The sequence below is a fragment of the Cavia porcellus genome, unplaced genomic scaffold (genome assembly GCF_034190915.1).
Source record: "Cavia porcellus strain 051 isolate PalLab524CR breed Dunkin Hartley unplaced genomic scaffold, mCavPor4.1 scaffold_3, whole genome shotgun sequence".
NCBI lineage: Eukaryota > Metazoa > Chordata > Mammalia > Rodentia > Caviidae > Cavia > Cavia porcellus.
The window spans coordinates 84,869,173-84,889,416 of NW_026947486.1; the positions used below are offsets into that span (position 1 = coordinate 84,869,173).

Below are 20,244 nucleotides of genomic sequence, written 5' to 3' on the forward strand. Positions count from 1 at the left end.
CTCTCTCTCCCTCCATGTCTTAGTCCCCTTCCCATTTGAAGATTTATCTCCCTATTTCCTATTATCTATCTTTAATTTTGTTCCTTATATATTTGGAGTTTTCACATAAGAGAAATAACATAACATTTAAGCATGTATGTCTATTTCATTGAATATTACAGTTTGAAGTTACCTCCTCTGTCCTATGACAGAGTAGTACTCTGTTGTGTATCAGTACCACATTTAATTCATCCATTAATCTTCTGATTGGCAGAGGCCATTTCCAAGACTTCACTATTATGAATTGTGTTGCTATAACCATGGGTAAGTATTTATCACTGTAGTATGATCTCTTTAACTCTTTTGGAAAGATACAAGGGGGAGAGCTGGATGGAATTCAATTTCTACTTTCAACTTTTTGGAGGAATTTCCACACTGATTTCCACAGTGGTTGTACTACTTTACACTCCCACTAACAATGTAAAAAGATTGCGTTTTCCACACAGCCTCACTAGCATTTGTTATTTCATTTCTTGATGATAGCCATATTTACTGGGATAAGATGGAATCTCACTCATTTCAATTTGTATTTCTCTAATGCTCAGAGATGTTGAACATTTTTTCATATATTTATTGGCTATTTGTACCTCTTATTCTGAGAAGTATCTATTCATCTCAGTTATCAGCTTTTATTAGGTTTTTTTATTTTGGAAGCTTAAGTTTTTTAGTTCTTTGTGTCCTCTAGATATTAGTCATTCTTATACTGGCAACTGGAAAAGATAAGGGCACTGAGACGATTGAGCATATAGGACTGGGAAGTTTGGATGTGAGGAGGAGAAAAGGAAAAGCTAGAAATGGTAGTATTGGCCTACGTGGAGTACTTGGTAGACAGGGGATATCATGATCTCATGTGGCATCATGAATAGACAAGGTATACCAAAAGACAAGCTCTGTCTATGCCACAAAGATGCAAAGGGTCATTTTGACACAAGACTTATTACATAGGCTAAACAGCACGATGTCTTGAAAGAACACTAAATTGGAGGTTACAGGACTTGCTTACATGACCATGGCAAGGGTGAGACAAATGAGGCTGCATTTGAGAAAATGCCTTTTTAAATTTTCTAAGTTGTTCACCTGCTCTAGATTTGTTGCTTAGATTCAAGGCTAGTTTTTGACTCTAAATGAACTATCTGACCTTGAGAAAGTCACTTCTTTCCCTCCCTTTATAACTACTACTCTCTAAACCAGAGCTTCCATTGAAATTTCATTTGAAATGGGAGATACGCAGCTTTAACAATTGAATCCTACTTCTTTGTAGTCATCTGTAAGAGCCCTTGTCACCTATAATGGTGTAATGGTAACTACGATAATTGCAGGCCACAAGAGTATTCTGGTTTGAAATTCTCTTTTTTCAACCTGAAAATATTTAAAGGCAGTCATTAGCATAGGTCACTAGACAAATATCAAATTTCTCTCCTGGTAAAGATCAAATTGTCTCTCCACAACTTTTTCAGAGAGTTAGTAACCCTTTCAGTGTTTGTGACAGACCTTCTGCTAATCTGTGCCAGACACAAATTGCTATAAATGTCAGCACTCTGGGAAGCCAATTTATCAATAGCTGAGACCCATAATTTGGGAAACTGCATAGACTATATAAAAAACACAGACAGGAAAACTCTAAAAGATCTGGTACAGATTTATGAGCAATGGGCAGTGATAGCCCATACTGGCAGATGTGAAGTAGAAAGAAGAAAATTACCTTTAGCTATATTTTCTTGGATCTTGTTGCTTTTCTATGTTTTCAGATCAAAGAGTAAATTTGCTCAGCAGGTATTTGGACCTAATTTTATTTGTACATTGAAAAAACTCCTGGCCATTTTCCTCCTGGAAAAATCATTTTGCAACTTGTGGATATGAGAGCTTCTTGTATCTGTTGACCTCCTTTTCATGAGTTCAACCTGGTAGTCATTCATTGAATGCCCTAAGGGCAGACTGAAATAGTGATTAATATGTAGGAAGCTGATTGGGAGTATACTTATTATTGACACTTGTGAAGGGAAAATAAGGATGCAGATTAGAGCAGAAAGAGAAAACGGGTTGTGGCATAGTCATGACAAGGCCTCAGTCTTATCTTTCAAGGATCTCTGCAGCTGGAATGGGTCTTTGCAGTTACCCTGTGGGGGTAAGGGAATTGTGCCTTGATACTCTCTCATTATGAGTCATTGAGTACAAGCTGTCCTGGAAAGAAAGCATGACTTTAAGTCAGGCATGTCTCTTTCACCAGCAAATTTCCAAGCTGTTGAACGAATAAGGTCTGTAGTGCTAAAGGAGGATCTAGCTATACAGTATTCACTAGTCTATCCTTTACCAAGATGGTCGGGTGGTTGCCAAGAGTAGCCCAACAGTAAGCTCAGTAGAATTAAACTGGTCATAGCAGCAGTGCAGTTCTTCATCTGTTGTTGCCTTAATATTCCTTTATTGTCATATATTTTTGTTATCTTGGATGAATGCAGATGAAAATGTAGCTTTTGCTCAGTTACCTAGACGGTAACTCCATTCTAAAAGAAGGAATAAAAAGATGAACAACATCAGTGGTTTAAAACCAGAATGAGAGAATTTGATGCTCAAATAAAAAGAATTTTTAACGTTGCAAATTTGGGTATGTTTAATGTTTACTCACTGTGGATAACTGAACCTATTAAAACAGCAAAGTGGCTTCATTACAAACCTAAGCTACTATTTTCCTTTTATTCTCTTCTTTTCTTTTTTTTTCTTTTCTTTTTTTTTTTTTTTTTTGTCTTTCAAGTCCGAATTTACTTTGTGTTCTGCTGCAACATGGAGAAGTCCAACAACAATAAATTAGTTATGAAAACAAATAAAAGCTCTGCTTAGATTGCTTATTGACAAGCTCTGAACTAAGTGATGATTTCGCCCAGGGCTCCAGATTTCAACAGTCACATGCTCAAGCAGACACAGAGAAACTCTTCATGTTAAAGACACTGCAGTACTAAGCCATAGTTGTGACTTGCAAATAAAAATGTGAGCAAGGCTCATAGCTCAGCAGGCCCTAGACATACACTCACTAAAAATTTCAGTGTATTTTTGTCTACTTAATTTTTGAATGGGTCTTACATTCATATGGCTCCAAAAAATAGAAATACGGAAAATTTACAAAACCACTGATTATTAAAAGAGAGTTCACAGTTGTGGCAAGAGGCAGCGTACAGAAGACTGCTCACCTGTCACACTTGTCTTATGCTCTGCAAGGATAGTATGAGTCGTACTTTTTGATCTTTATTGTTTCTACAGAAAATAATACGTGCATCTTATAAAGTACTTAAACATTACATAAATAAAAGACACTGGAAATAGAAGTTCTTGCTAATCCTATATCTCAGAAAGAATTCCTGTCAACCTCTTTAGATTTTTCTATGCATATATAAATATATAGTTTGTTGACTGAAAAATGAAATTACAACGTAAATACTAATTTGTAGCTTATTTTTTCTACTCTTACGTATTGCATAATAAGTTACATAATTGAGGGAATCTTTCTTTGTTAGTATAAATACATTAAGTTCTCTTTCTAAAAAGCACCACAATATGGTTCCACAATGCATTTATCCAGCTTTATTTTGCATTTTAAAAAGTCGGTGATACAGTTCTTTACCAGATTTCTCCATTTCTTTTAAGTGATTAACCTTGAATTTAAATATAGTCATCTCCAGAGAAATTAACGAGAAGCTAGTAAAAGCATGTTCATAAAGGGGACCCACAAAAGTCTATAAGAAGCAGAATATGCTGGTAAAGGAACAAGCCTATTGTTGACCAGGTAACAGTGAAAACAGTGAATAGGTGGAGACACCATTTTCCAGATTTCAAAGAGCATAAAACAAAGAGGAAGCAGGAAGTAAAATAAAGTGAGGGACTGTAATGAAGAAAAGGAGATAGACGGTTCAAATAAAATGAATCGACACAAGACTCTGGAGTTGCAACAGAGCAAAGAATGAATAAAAATGACACATATTGGGCTGGGGATTTAGCTCAGCAGCATGAGCCCCTGCCTTGCAAGCAGGCGGTCATGAGTTCGATCCCTGGTACCGATAAAAAGGAAGAAGACAAAAAAAAAAAAAAAATGACACATATTCATTGAATCCAAGTTTGATACTAATTAACAATGTAGTTCTGCTATTTATAAATATTAGCAATCCTAGACTGCTAAAATAACAACTTACATCAAAGCAAGTAATAGTTCCATTGCCATCCATACTTGCTGGTCGTATCACTTCTGATTTATGAGGATCAATAAAATATTGACAGATATTCATAGAAGAGAAATAGAACAGTGAGGAATTTTATCATCATGTCATAAAAGTAACTGTTGGAGGGATGGGAGATCTTTAACTTGAGGAGACATGCTGAATACTTTCAAAAAACGTGAAAGGCTGCCACATGGAAAAAGGGATTAAAATGTTTTGTGTCATCCCAAATGGTGAACCACTGAGTAGAGATTATGAGAATGTGGGTTCTCACTCAATATATAAACAGCTGTATTTTGCTAAAGAGCCTTTGGAAAAGTTTGCTTTAAATAAATCGAAAACTCCCTGTGTAATTTCATTTACTATTCAGTCAATACTTCCTTCATAAATAGTTCAGAAGTAAAATTCAGCACAGTCCTTGCTAGATTTTCATAAATTCTTAATTACTAAGATTCAGAATAATGAGGCCTTATTGTACATTGCTTAAGAAAGATTTTCAAATGCTTTAATTTCTTTCTTCCTGGTTTTGCCTCTTAATCCCATGCCTTGGCCCACAGTGAGCCCTCAACTCCCACCGAAGCAGAGAGCACCTCAAAAATCCACATGAAAATGTAAATCTGAGACATAAATATGCGTGGTTGGATTTAAAAGAGTAAGAATTAACATTCAAAGCGATGGTAATTTACACTGATCTGTAATTTTGAGCTTCTGTGCTGAAGTGGTTCATTTGGAAAATACCAAGTGCTTGGGTCTCATTTGTGATCTTCTTCCTGCATATGCCCAGCACACAAAGGAGTTGTAACGACCAGCTGAGTCACTGCTGCCATCTCCCTGAAGCATGCTCTCTAAATGCCAATACCATTTTCTATGGTACAGTGAGGACTATTCCAAACTGTAGCTTGCTTACACTACAGGGTGAGTGCGACACAGCACAGAATGTGGACTGTGTTCAAAGGGCAGCGCCATCTTCCTCCATTCTCTGTTACTCCAACGGTCGAATTATAATAACAGAGATTATTATTTTGACTTTGCAAATTATCCTTATCGACTACTACCGTTAGTCATCACCTGACTTAAAATGAAAAACCATCTAAATTTATTGAAAAAGGGAGGTGCTTTTGACAATGTCCCAATAAAATGATGTCTATCCTTGATGAAATTACACTTAGATTGTGAATTCATACCAGAAGCAAAACTACACATACATACAGTATTAGACATATGACTACTCTAAAAGACCAGTACATACAAAACCCACGTGCTACTCTTTAGGTTCATACTTCAGGCATTCCATTCATTTCAATTTCTCAAACAGTAACTCCAAATAGGTTGCCCCAGACATCATATCTTCTCTGTGTTTTCCCATTCAACATAGATACAGAGTGTTACTTGTTAATAGCTGTTTGATATAAGTTAACTAAAAAATAACAAGAAATTTTTGGCAAATTTAGTGGAGAAAGGGAAAAAATTCACAAAGCCTTAATATGATTGAAATTTTTCATAATGCTGTGATAAAAGGGTAAGAGTTATATCTTTATTATACTGTCTTTGGTAGGTTTCCATACAATTACTTTTTGGGGAGACACAATTTACCTTGCTGAATAATCATATCTATATAAGAATGAGTTGTGTTTTATTTTATTTTTTAAGTTTATTTTTGAGACAAAGTCTTGCAATGTAGTTCAGGCTGGCCTTGAACTCAGTGTAGTTCAGGCCTTGAACTCATGACGATCTTCCTGCTTCAGCTTCTCCAATGCTAGAATGATTGGGCATATGTCACTGCACCTGGCAAATGAGCTATGTTTTACCAGGGTTCTATCTTTACTAACCTTATTTCTAATTCTGAAGAATGCTTATGTGAAAGATGAAATGAACTTCAACTGCAATAGGAAAAATTTCAGCCAGATATAAGGAAAAAGATCTTGACATTCAAGTCTTAGATATTTTGGATAATGCACGTCAATAAAACAATTAGGTACTACAGTTCAGTCATGACTTTTGGATAGAAACTGGATATACACCTAGCCCTATGCTCCCAAGTTGTAGAATCTTCTTTTTTTAAGACAAAATGGAGATGCCAACTGTCTGGAGGGTTAAGACTGAGTTGTGAGTAAGCCTGCTGTCTCCAGCTGATAAAGTTCAAAGGAACCCAAAGGAACCCAAAGGACTGTAAATAGAAAGTCAGTAGAAGTTTTAACACCTACTGAAAGATTTTTAAAAGAAAAAACAAATCATCGTAGCTGTTATTTTTTCCTTTCTCTAGGATTTTCTATCCTACAAGCGATTATGGAAGCAGCAGTGCAAAACAACTGGCAAGTGACAGCAAGGTCTGTGGGAAGCATAAAGGATGTCCAAGAATTCAGGCGCATCATTGAAGAAATGGACAGAAGGCAAGAAAAGCGATACTTGATTGACTGTGAAGTTGAAAGGATTAACACGATTTTGGAACAGGTACGGTTAAGATTTATTCCAGCCTCTAGCCAATATGTTAAACCTGAGGCACTGCCCATATCTGCTAATAAAGTAAGTAGCCAGCAATCTAAACATGACAAACATTTTTGCAGTCCCTCTAATCCTTTTTTCCTCCTCAGTAACTGCTGAAACAGAAACAGAAAGAGAGAGAGAGAGAGAGAGAGAGAGAGAGAGAGAGCATCTAAACTGTTGAAAATTACATACTATGATTAATGTGAAAGTCTCTATAATCTAATGTTATCTACCAGATAAACAAACATCTCTGTTCAATAGATACGATAGGTGACTATTTGAAAGCCAAAGCAATTCCTTACCTTCTCCCCATGAATGAACAAATAAAGGATTACATAGGGCTGAAAGGCAGGCTTTTTTGTTTCTTATTGCTGGAGCATGTAGTATTTCCAGATCCTTCCAGAAATCACCAATCATTCTTCAACCAACCAATATGTGTAAGCAAACTGCCAGGGCAGTATATTAGAGAGAGAGAGAGAGAGAGAGAGAGAGAGAGAGAGAGAGAGAGAGAGAGAGGGAGGGAGAGAGAGAGACAGAGAGAGAGAGAGAGAGAGAGAGAGAGAATATGTTAAGATCTTATATAAAACATAAGATGGCATACGAGAAAAATGTTTATGGTTTACAAGTGCTACCAAAGTACAAAAAAACAGACTCTAGAGAAAAATATGATTTAGTGGGCCAAAAGCTATTCATTATTACCTTACATATTTAAATTTAAGACTACAAAATGTTAGAAGAAATCTTTTACCCTAAACTAGATAGATGCTGGATCTGAGGTAAAGAATCAAGTTGAAACATAGTAGAGTTTATTATTTTCCACAGAAGTTTCAATTTCTCAGTTAATAACAAAGTGTCCATGCTGCCATAAACGAAACTGTAAGAGAAACATTTCCATTTTAACTCAATCCCAGTGTACAAGGGGGCTAAAATTGCTTCAGGTATCACAATTATACTGAAGAGCCATTGCCTGGGAGAACTGCTTTATAGCAAATTCAATATTAATCTTTTCTTAGTTATGCCCCCATAAGAAGAAAATGCAAAAATAACAGGGAATGAGGAAAGGGAAGAGAGGAAGGAGGGAAGAGAGGAACAGAAGAAAATGAGGAAGGAAGGGAGGGAAGGAAAGAGGGGAGACAAATTGCTAAGTCTGCATGGTAGAAATACAAAACTGCCCCTTGTTTATAACAGCACCACCTCTGATGAATCGAACACAGCTCACAGAAAATCTAGAGCACTAGCCTGGTTAAACCAAGTTTCCCAACAAACATTCTCTTGAGCTATCCAAATGATCCAACCTCCGTTGGCCTCTCCCTCCCCGCAAAAAACTGCCTTTGGTTTCCTCAGATCTTGAAAGTGAAGAAATCAGGTCAGTGATGCTGCTGTATGCACTGCATGCCCTCTAAAATTCTACACCAAAATAGCTTTTTAGTGGATGGCCGATTTAATAGCCCAGAGCGGAGGGATTCCTCCTCATGGTCCTTGTTTTCCTTCCTTTGTATTAGACTTGGATTCTTGAATAACTTATATTCTGTTAAGTATTTGTGGTTGTATAGGACATTACACTGGAGCGTTGGATTTTTTTCAATTGTTTGTAAGACAAAAAGTGGTAGGAAGAGTTCTAAGTTCTATAGAGCTGTGAGACCTTGGCCTTAAATATTTATGACTCTTTTCTCATCTACATAACAGAGAAAATAAAATTCACTGTACTTCACATGGTTTGCATAACTCCTGTAAATGATATAAAACTATATAGACAGTATAATGATTATTACTATATACTTTCAAAAAATTAAACAGGCATTATTCAAATATTTTCTCTTCTCATGTCTCATTCCTCAATCTTCCTTCCTTCTATATGAATAATCACAATATCCCTCAAAATACTTTATGCATAATTTTATTCTTTTTAAAAAATATTACAATAAAACTATCAGCTCATTGTTGTTTTCTCTCTCATTTAAGGAACTTTTCCCAGGCAATAAGTTTTTTTTTAATTTAATTTAAAGAGGGTAAAATTAAAACAGAACAAAACAGATCTTAAGAAAACAATATAAGAGACACAGATTTCAAAGCAAGACAACCAGAGATCTTCACTCTCTATCATATTGTCTCTTGTTTTCTTTCAAATAGTTGTCCATATTTTCACATACAGTGAATTCATACAAACCAAACAGTATAAAACTGATCAGAACAGGATGACGAAGGCATTTCAGGTCTTCAAGACCAGACAATAAGGAAGTCAACAATGGCTGCCATAGTGTCTCTCATTCTCTTCAAAATAGCTGTTCATACCTTCACGTATGTTGAAATTAAACAAAATAGACTAAAATCACTCTGAACAAAGAATAGTAGTATTGATGGATTTCACATCATGATGCTATGGAATCAGCACTGGGTACCTTAGTGTCTCTTCTTCAAAGTAGCTGTTCATTTCATTGTGCATTATGGAATCAATTCTTATAAACTGTTTAGAAGTTCTATGCATGCATGAGTCTCTACATGTGTACATATCCTTTCTTAATTAGAGGGTAAAACAAAATAAAACAAATTCCTAGAAAAACACAAAATGAAAAAGACATATAAAACCAGGCAATAAGTTTTATGAGCTAGAGTTCAGTTTAATCTTGTTCATCATTATAACACTATGCATTTGGAGCATAGAGATGGATGGATGGGTGGATGGATGGATGAATACTGAACAAGCACATTTCAGCAAGTTCCAATCAAATTGTTGTTTCCATAAAAAGGCCAAAGGACAGCCTGAAGCCACATGATATGGTTGTTAAAGTGTATTTGCAGTTGCTGAAAATAGTAGCGCTCTGGTTAAACCTAGTACCATGATATCATGAATTTGTCATATTTATATTCTATCTATAGAATTAGCATTTATAATTATGTAAGGTAATAATTTCACCATGTCATCTCATTAGAGGAAACTTTTTAAAATTAATTAAATGCTAAGATTCAAAGACATCACATTTCTCATAGGTTTTTTTGAGAGAGGTACCAGGGATCGAACTCACAACCTCATACTTTCCAGGCTGGCATTTGTGCCACTGAGCTATATCCCCAGACCTTCTCATAGTTTTTTAATCATTATTTGGACAAACTCATAATTCACAATGCAGATTTTGGTTAGAATGGTAACACTAAAAACTCAGTCACTGTCAAAGCTTCCCAAGAGATACCTGCAGTCTCCAAATCTTTTCAACTTCATTTGATGTTATTTTCATGGAAGAAAGCCTGTGAAGTTCCCCCACAAAATGGTGCTTCCTACCACTATCTGAGGAAAAAGAGCCTGTTACACCTTTGTGAAATTATAGTTGACCCTTGGGTTATGACCAGCTTCACAGACTTCGGTTACAACCAGAATTTTAGGTTTCACTTAAGACCAAAGTCTTGAATTACTTGACTTATAAGCCAAATCCTGATCATTTGTTCAGCTGTAAACAAAGACTCAGGTTACCAGAAAAGGATATGTAAGCATATATAAGCATCAGTCTGAGACCAGAAATGCATGTTTGTGGACATGATTTCAGTCATTGCTTTGTGTAATTGCTATGATTACTGCTATCAAAATGGTCCCCCAAAAACTAAGGAAGTAAAGGAAGATGAAGATAAAGAAAGGAATCACAATCAAAAAGAAGAAAAGTGTGGAGAAAAAGAGAGTGGGTTTTGAGTAACCGATTTTGCTAATATGTACAGCCTGTCAAAATCCACCATCTCAACAATCTTACAGAAGAAAGATTTTTATAAGGAAGCTAGTGTTGCCAAAGTTATTACTCAAATTAGTAAGTCCAAAGTAGAAAGGCTATTATTATTGTGGTTAAATGAAAGGCAGGTGGCCTGAGTCTATAATTTATGAAAAAGCTAGGGCTGTAAGTGCAGATCTCATAAAGAATAATCCACCAACAAGTGATAATGGTGAAATCTTTTGTGTCAGTAAGGGGTGGCTTCACAATTTTAAGGCAAGAACTGGGGCTCTTAACATAACTAGGCATGGTGAAGCAGCCAGTGCTGATAAAATTACATACACCACTTTGAAACAATAACACAGACAAATGGCTTTTGCTCTCATCAAGTTTCCAACTGTGATGAAATTGGCTTTTTCCAGAAGAAAATATCCAGGATAATATACATTACTTAGGAATAGAAGAAAATGCTGGGCCACAAGCCTATGAAAAATAGGCTAACCTTATTGCCATGTGCCAATGCAAGTGGTGGCCTCAAGATAAATCCTCTCTTAGCTTATCACTTTGAGAGTTCAGAAAACATATAGTCATGAAGAATAGGCTAAGGTCAGGTGGAACTCTAACACAAAAGCTTGGGTAATGAGAGTACTTTTTCTTGAGTGAATCAGGGTGGCTTTCTGTTCTATTGTTAAGAAATATCTAGGAGACAAAGGTTTATCCCTCAGAGCTCGCCTCATCATGGACAACGCTCCTGCTCATCCATGAGATTTGGAAGAATTGGCTGAGGATTCCCATGGCTATCACAACTGCTCTTCTGCAGCCTCTGGACCACCCTGTTATAGCTAACTTTAAGAAGCTATACACCAACGAACTGTTCCTGAAGTGCTTCCAGATGGTCTCAGATACAGACCTAACCCTTAAACAGTTCTGGAAGGAACATTACAACACCCTTTCCTGTGTGGAGTTAATGAGGGAGTCCTAGACCAATGACCCTCTAAGGACACTAAGACGTCCCTGGAAGAAAGTGTGGCTTAAAATTACACAGGAGATAAATTTTGAAGGCTATGTAGAGGAGCTGAGCCTTCAGTTTACCCCGTGGTTAATGACACTGTCACTATAGCAGAGTCCATAGGCTTGCAGGTAGACAGTGGCAAAGTTGAGGAACTGGTGGCGAAAAATAGAGGAATTGTTTATAGAGGAACTTCAGCAACTTCTGGCTGAGCAACAGAGAATGGAAACTGAGGAGCTTTGAAAAGAGGAAGGAAAGTATCAACAATCAGTGCAGCAAAGTTCTTCTTCGAAAATAAAGGAAACCCTGAAAAATGGGCAAAGCTACAAACATGAGTATAAAAGACCTGCCCGGACAGAGACAATGTCATATCATGCTACAGAATAGGTTAAAGAAAAGACAGAAACAGACAACCTTAGAGCAGATTTTAGTTTGAAAAGGTTGAGACCTAGTGAGCCAGAAGCAGAGTCCAGTGGTCTACAGACTCTCTCAAGGAGAGAAAGGGCACCAGAAATCCAGATTCCTAATGTTTGTGTGGAAGGGGACTCTCCTTCCAAAGAACAGTCACCTTCCATTCCCCCCTCCCTTCCTGAAAGCCAAAGATGTCAGCTTGAATGATGAGTACAGAATGAAATTGTTGTTTCTAATAAACTGGACACATTTTCTAACTTTTTGGAGAATATACTAGGGAAATTATTGGTACTTCTGGTAAATTACACATATTATATAACCCCTTTTCTCAAAGAAAATCCTCCTTTGAGAGATTTGGAATGCATTATGGGTATTTCCATTATTTCTTATGGAAAATATAGTTTTGACTTACAACCAATTTGAGTTATAACCAGCCCTCATGGACAAATTGAGTTCATAAATCAAGGGTCCATCGTGTTCTCAATAGATCAGATTTTGGCATGAAGCTTATATTGTATTTCATATCCAATGAGTGTTAATGAAAATAGCTTAGCTGAGTGCAATTTTTCAAATATAATCTGGTCTCCAATACAGTATAATATAGCATGATCTTCATATTTTGTCACATGTTATTTTCTCCAGTGAATGTTTAAACACTTTTTAAACAAATCAAAGTTCTAACATTTCCTCCAAAGCTTTTTTAACCTGAGCCTTTTATCAAACAGTAGATCAGACTCAGTTAGGTACTGTTATGTCTTTAAAATCTCTCTTTAACAGTTAACCTATAAGGGAGGAATTCCTAACTACAGTGATAAGAATTAACACAGAAAAAGACAGGGCCCGAGATGAAATCATAAGGTGTTGTTGAGGCTCAGAGAATATTTAGAAATTATAGATCCTGAATCTAAAAGTTAAGAGCATGTTGTAAGTTTAAGCATACTGGGGTGAGTGTTGATCTGACTCACCATAGCTTTGCTGTTAATGTATTGTGTTTGTGCCGAGCTCCTCATTGGTGACCAGCTGCCTTAACTCAATGACCAACTTAAACATTACCTTTAGAAAAACTTCTTTATCAGATAGTTACCTACTCATACCTAGATAGATTCTGCCCTCAGTAATAAACACCTGTGGACAATTTTTAAAGATTAGAGTTAATAAAAATGATATAGCTTTGTTGGGCTCTGATGTGTATTTGGCAAGGCAGCATAGAAGAAGATTTCAGAGCAAGGGTTCTGAAGTCAGTTCGCATGGATTGTCATTTACTAGCTGTGTGACCTGGTGCAAGTTACATAGTTTTCTGTGCCTCCATTTCCTTGTAGTAAAATGGGAATGAAAGTACCTAAATAAATTAATTCAGAAAATTTCAGACACATTGTGTTGTATAGTGCTTTGATGCTAAAACAAAGTATTTTCATGTAAACTGTCTCATTTAAACTATGGGAGGCAGGTAGGCCAGATGTTTTTTTATTGAATTTACATGTAATGAATGAATTGAGAATTGAAGACATTTAGATGGCGATCAAATGTGAATATCTTCTCGATCCTACTCAGCAGCATAGCAAAGATGAAACTCATCTTTGAACTCTTAATTCAGTGCTATTGATGCTACCCTGTACCACCCTCCTTCATGTCTAAGTTACTAGTTACATAAATGTTCAACCAATGCTAAACCCTGGATTTGGCATGCTCATGAGGTTATATCTTAAAACAGTTGCAACGCAATTAGAGATGATCCAAAGAAGAACAGCAAAAAATGTTTAAAACATAAGAAAATAGGGTTTGTGAGGAAAGGCTAAATGATTTAGGATTGTTTATCCTAGAGAAAGAGAGCCAAGAGACAGTTTAATCACCGTCCTCAAGTACAAAGAATTATCATAAAGAGGTCACTGACAAACTGTTCTGTATGTCTAAGGACAGTACCAGAGAAAATAAGTTAACTGCACTAGAGAAATAGTCAGCATTACATTGGACTCATTGTAAAGGGGAGAGGAAACTGAAAGAAAGGGAAATCTCAGCAATTCAGGGTCTACGCAAGTGAGGCCGTATTGGACTAGTGAAAAATCAGATCTAGAAGAACTTTCAGATTGTTTCAAGAATATGCAAAAATTCTAGGTTCATTCTGTGTGTTGACAAGTAAAGATCCTTACAGAAGGTTTACTTTAGTGAATAGATAAAGAAGTTATCATTGAGGAATTGGCACTAGGAACTTTCAGAGATATAAAAATCTGTGAATGCTAAAGTCCCTTTCACAAAACTGTAGAATTTGCCTACAACCTATGAACATGATTTCATATAGTTCAAATCATTCCTGGATGAGTTATAATATCGAATGCAATGTAAATGTTACATATATAGTTATTATAATGCATGTTTAGGGAACAATGACAAAACAGTCTGCATGTGTTTCTCAGATGCAACTTCTAAAATGCTTTTAATCTCTAGTTAATTGAACCCATGGATGTAGAACTAGAAGATACAGAGGACCAACTATATTTCCAATTTTGTCTAACCATTACATATCCAAAAGATTGCCTCTTTAAAGAGATTTATGTGTATGTGTGTGTGCATATAATGAAATTTTGTGTTAGACCAAATAAGATATGTGGAATAGAAATATCTCCATTTTAGAGATGGAAAATTAACACTTAGAGTTCAAATAGCTAATGTATGATAAAGCTGGTGTTTGAACTCAGGGACTCTGGCAGGTTAATCATTGCACTAATCAGCCTTGCATTTGACAGTTTTTCAGTTGGGGTTGATTCAACCAGAAATTATAATATATAAACACCCTGATGAGTCCTAGAGGGTCTTTGTTTACGCAACATTTCATAGATATTTCTTCCACTTAACAAGGAGCTATGGCAGAATTGAAATATGCCCTGTAAGCATACCATTTTGTGAAGAGCTCATCTGTGACAAAAGGTTTCTTTTTTCACTTTTGGTGCCAAACAATCTTACTATGGAAATGGACTCCATAAGAATAGGACTAAATTGTGAGGGGGGACTTGCTCTGAGTGATCTGCATGACAATTAGGTTGTTCTTCTGTGTGTTTTTCTCTTCAATTTGGGAAGCACAACCTCCAGTGTTTTATCAAAAACTTCCTTGGGTTTGCTGATTTCCTCTTGCCCTTGCTAGAGAGTAAACTGAATGTAACTGGTAATGTCTGGCAGGTACAGCTCCCATTTACCCCATTAGCCCTCAAAACCAAGTATAAAATAAAAATTGGCTGTGGAGGAGCATAAATGTTGATGGGATAAGTATTTTGGGTGAGGCTTATCTTTTTTCGGTTTTTTCCTCCCATCTAGTACCACTCCAGGGCAAAGAATACATGCATAAGAAGTCTGGCCCAGTGAAACATGGGGCAGGATAAGGCAGTGAAGGAGAAAATAACAATGTCTCCTATACAAAAGGGGTAAATATGATTAATTTTGCTTAAATCTGGCAGCCTCAAAAAAACAAAGGGTTTGGGCAGTTAAGTTCCTCCAAATACCTGCATTTCTTTCTTTGTGCTATTTGAATGATGTAGTTTTGGAAGGCGTGAGGAGTTGCCCAGGAAATGCAAGTCATAAGAGTGAGCATTGGGTAAGAGGAACTTACTGGCTTCTTGGGGAACTTGATAGATTCACTGCATTTCAGCTTTATGTGTATAGAGTCTCGAACAGATCTGAGCCATGGGTCTATCTTCCATTCCTCCCTTACTTGCCCCAACAGATTTATGTACCACACTGATGGAAGGGCTGGCTTTGTAGGGAACCTGCTTTCTATTACTTTCTAAATTTATTTTGGGGGAATGAGCTGAAAGACATAGGCCAGGTCACAGCATACTCTTCAGTAGGGTTTTAAACACTTAGAGATGGTAAGTAGTCCTCCATTTCCACTCTTTCTATAGGCCACAAAAATATTAGGGTGAAGTTACTTCTACTCATTCCTGTCTTTTATGGCCTAAAAACATAAATATCCCTTTAAATGGGTCCAGTTTCTTCCTGAGAAGTAGGATTTCCCAAAGTTTTAGCCACATTCAGTGTACATGTCCCTTCCATTCAACTCTCATAGTATTTGTGATTGAGGTAGAGTTGAAGTAGATGTTTTCACAGTAATAAAATCTTTTCCCAACTCATTTAAATGCTATAGAGAATCAAAGAAGCACCTGTTAAAATTGAGGTACAGAGTGATGTTCCCCATACCCCTTTGGAAGCTTTTATCAGGACTGCTCTAAATCTCAGGAGTAGGTTCAGGCTACTCTAGGGAACCTTTCTGATATCTTCATATCTTTTGCTTTATCTTATAGACATTCCCTTTCAATCCATAAAGAATTTGAAGAAAAAGATAGTTGGGGGCATAATCAGAATAAAGTATAAATCTGGAAGAATGTGAATAAGGAAGCAAGTTACTCACGTGTCTCCTTCCACCACTACCTCAGCCACACCTTCCATTGGAGCATTATGTCTAGTCAGACTCTTTTCAATGCTACAGTTGAGCCAGAAAGATTATTCTTAGAACTCCAATGTGCTGCTAAGGGCCTGCTTTCAGAGACATGGTTATAAGCTGAGAATTTAATATTCTTCTACCTCCACATAGTAATGGTTCTGTGTCTTTCATGACATTCAAATTGTGCAGTGAGATGGAGACTAGAAGACATAGCACAGAAGTGCTCTTGAATCAAAGTAGGATGCCATTTCTTTATTCTTTCACATCTCCTGGTGAACTGGTTGAAAGGTGTTTGCAAATCCAGAAAAAACAAAGACAAGTAGAAGATTTGACAGAGGTTACTTGGATTTCAAGGGCCAATTGCAAGTAACCATCCTGGGAGAGACATAAGAGCAATACAAAATGAGATTTCTTGGAGTGAATGAGTACTTTCTTAGGTATTATAGAAATCTCTGTGTATTTTAAAAAGTAACTAATGAAGAAGAAAGGCAGATGAGATCAGAGCTCTGGAACTGACATTGTAATTTCCATGGAAAACGTCCCAGACAAGGACCAGCCAATTCTTCTGAGGTTAAGTTTTATGCGAGAACTTAAATTCAGAATTCTCTTTTGGGAGAAACAAAAATTAGGGTTTTTTTCTAATTTGTAATAGCCCATATCAACATTAATCACATTGGAAAGCGACTTCTTAACAAACACAAAATAGTGTAATAAAGAGTAGGCACATATGCATAGTAGAATAAAACAAATTAGAAAACCCCACAGCTTATTTTTGCATATGATTAGTCACGTAATGTAAGGTTAAAGTGTTTCTACTCCCTCTAAAGTCTCTTCATCTTCTCGCAGGCCCATATGTAAGAGACCTCATTCCCCATTTTTTCCCTGCTTTCTAATCCCTTGTGGACAAGCTTATAGTCACAGATCAATACATAGTGAAACATACTGATCTTCTTTCATAGTTTAGTATCTTACTAGGTTGTTCCTTTCCTTTCCCCAACTCCAATTATTCCAGGTTTCTCTCTATAAATCGGCTGCCTCATTCATCTTTTTCAAGGACCCTTATTGTTACCTAACCAATCACAATACCCAATGGTATGTATTAAATAACCTAAAGATAATGATGGTTTGTTGCTATTACTTAACATTATTGACTAAAAGGTTGTGATAAAAATTATCAAGTTTAATTTTTTAAAAATTATTAGAATAGAAAATACATTGCCATTAATCAGCATCAAATTACTACCCCTCATTTCAAACACATATATACCATTTTTCTTCCCATTTATTGAAGAAGTTCTGGAAGCTCATTTTTATGACTGTCTTTACATGTTCTTTTGTGGTTACCTTAATATCCTGAATTAATTCAACACATTTACCTTTCATGGTCATTTTGGCTTTGGAGAAAAGCCTGAAATAGCATTGTGCCAGATCCAATGAAGAAGGTGAATGAAAACACACTACAGAGCTTTTATGAGCCTTCCTTTCTGTTGGATGACACTTGATAGCAGCATTCAAGTATTTTTGATCACACTTCTTAAAGACCTGAGAGAGAGCTTCCAAAACTGCTTCATAAAGGGGCCAAAATGATGGAATAAGTATGTTTAAAGCCAGGGAGAGTATTTTGAAGGGGACTAATGGCAGCGGGTATTTTATGGTAATAACAATTTTTCTTTAACATTCACCATATATTTTGATCATCGCTTGTGTCTGCCTAAATATTTTAAGGTAAAAATATATGTCAGACTACAGAACAGTATCACCAATGCAATACCTATGGTTGTATTTGTTAAAGATGCACAGTATAGCATGCCTTCTCTAAAATCCAATCTAATGTCCTCCTGGCACTAAACAAGTGGAACTCTGCATTTGCACTGAAAATATTTAACATCTTAAGAGACCTGAATGTTCATGGGAACCATAAACCCATCTCTAAAATTCAAAGATATTTGTCCTAGGAGTTAGAAGCAGACATCAGTGTTCTATATTTAGGGATTTTATCTTTGATTTATTGAAAATAATGACCTTATTCTATGGACATACTTCACACTAGACTGACTAGACTGACTTTGTGAATATTTAGAAGCAAATCCCCTCTGGTAAAATAAAGAGAAAAAACTCATTCAAAACCATTACTTTGAAACAGCATGACTCTTGTTTATTTCAGATGATAGAAGCTTTAGTCTCCAAAAGGAAATGTTCCTACTCACCCAACAGTTCCCTCTTCTCATTTTTTAAAAATCTAATAGCTCATTATTTGTTTGACTGCTTCCTGTGATATTTGGGGGTTTTGTTATAAAATCAACACAAATTCAAATTAACTTTCATTAGGGAACTTGAGAGTTCCCTAGGAAAACTCTTAAGGACTGAGATTGCTTGAGATGACTGGATGTACCCTGGGGTTTTATAAAGTAGAATACAGAAGACTCAAGGCAGGAGAACTGAATTTTAGCTCCAAGCTATATGATTTCCAGAAGTTAAATTCTCTTCATCATCTCCCTTAATACATCCTGAATAAACGTGTCGAACACAATTGTCCCTTCCAGTTACAACAGACTGATTCCCAAAGCTATGAAAAACAAGGTAGAAAAATACAATCAAGAAATACGATAGAGGGGCTGGGATAGAGCTTTTGCTTAGTGTGCATGAGACAACAGGTTTAATACCCATCATAGGAAGAAAAGGAGAGGGGGAGAAAAAAAGGAAGGGATGGATGAAGGAAAGGAGGGAAGGAGGGGAAAAGAAAAAATACAAAGAAAAAAGAAAGAGAAAGAAAGAAACAAAGAAAACTGATCCATTTTGTCATAACCAGTGTTAGCAGGATATGGCAGGGGGAAAATAAGATGTCTTCCCTACTAAAAAAGCTTACAGTGTAGGAGGAGGATAAAGCTACACAATAATTCTGGAAGGTAGAATATGATAAATATCTTTAAAAGTGTGATTAAGTTTTCTGCTTTCTTAGATTGCCAAACTAGTGACCAACATGAAATGTATTTCTGCTGAATAAGACTCCTAAAAGCTCAACATCAATGAGCTTTGCTGAGATTTGGAGACAAAAATGATGAAGAGGTTGAGATAATGTGCCCAAGGCCAGGATACAGTCAAGAAGTTTATCATTTACTTCTATCCTTAGAGCACAGAACATGAAATGTCCCCATTAATGGGCATTTCTGGTTGTTCAAAGTTTGGAAAATGCCTACAGAAAATTCCTATTAATTAAGAGCTCCTAGTAGTTGGATTCTGATGAACTGAAATTTGTTTATCGCAGGCCTAATCTACATTTCTAATTATATCCCCATCCATTATTACACTCCTGCTTAGATGCTCTTTGCATACAGCAACGTAAAATAGACTAAGTAAAAAAAAAATTAAATCAAAGTCTTCTTCCCCTACCATTAACATGAAAATTTTATGACTAATGGTGATACTTTATTCCAAAATCATAAAGATATGAATTGATTCAAGTAGAATAATAAGACTGATATATATTTTCTTTTGCTTCAAATTAATCATATCACTTAAATCAAGTGGGATCTCAGAGATCATCCCTTTAAAATCAGAAAGAAACACATTAACTAAACATAGCTATTTTAGCCCTCTATGAGCAATGTGTATATTTTCATTTGGCGTGAAAGTAAAACATCCTGATATGCCTTATTTGTATGGCTTACAAATTGTAAGCACCTCTGTTAAGCCTTTGCATGCACTGAGAGACTGGCAAAGTCCTATGGGCTAGAATTACTGGATTTTAAATATTGAAAAGCCTTTAAAAATCTTCACCAGCTTTAGAAGAAAGTTTACCAAGATTAGAAGCAACAAAAATTTAGTAATTAAGTTTGCCATATAGCCGCATGACTGGAAAAGATACTGTAACCAACAGTTTTGTAAGGGTTACAAGAACCACAGTTTAGAACAGCAGCAAAAAAGCTAGTTACTGTTCAAGTTTGCACTTACCCTTAGTATAAAATAAGTTAGAACTCT

General features: G+C 36.2%; 1 protein-coding gene across 3 annotated transcripts in view; it reads left to right on the forward strand.

Annotated features, from left to right (window-relative positions):
- The window catches only part of Gria3 (glutamate ionotropic receptor AMPA type subunit 3), a 282,023-nt gene that overhangs the window by 135,079 nt on the left and 126,700 nt on the right, over positions 1-20,244 (forward strand). For all 3 annotated transcript variants that reach the window (XR_010046642.1, XM_003465594.5, XM_063246354.1), the window contains exon 4: positions 6,505-6,692. Coding sequence is in view for 2 of the 3 variants with exons in the window: in XM_003465594.5 (XP_003465642.2) it covers positions 6,505-6,692 (188 nt within the window). In the remaining variant the exon portion in view is untranslated. The remainder of the gene's footprint in view (positions 1-6,504; positions 6,693-20,244) is intronic.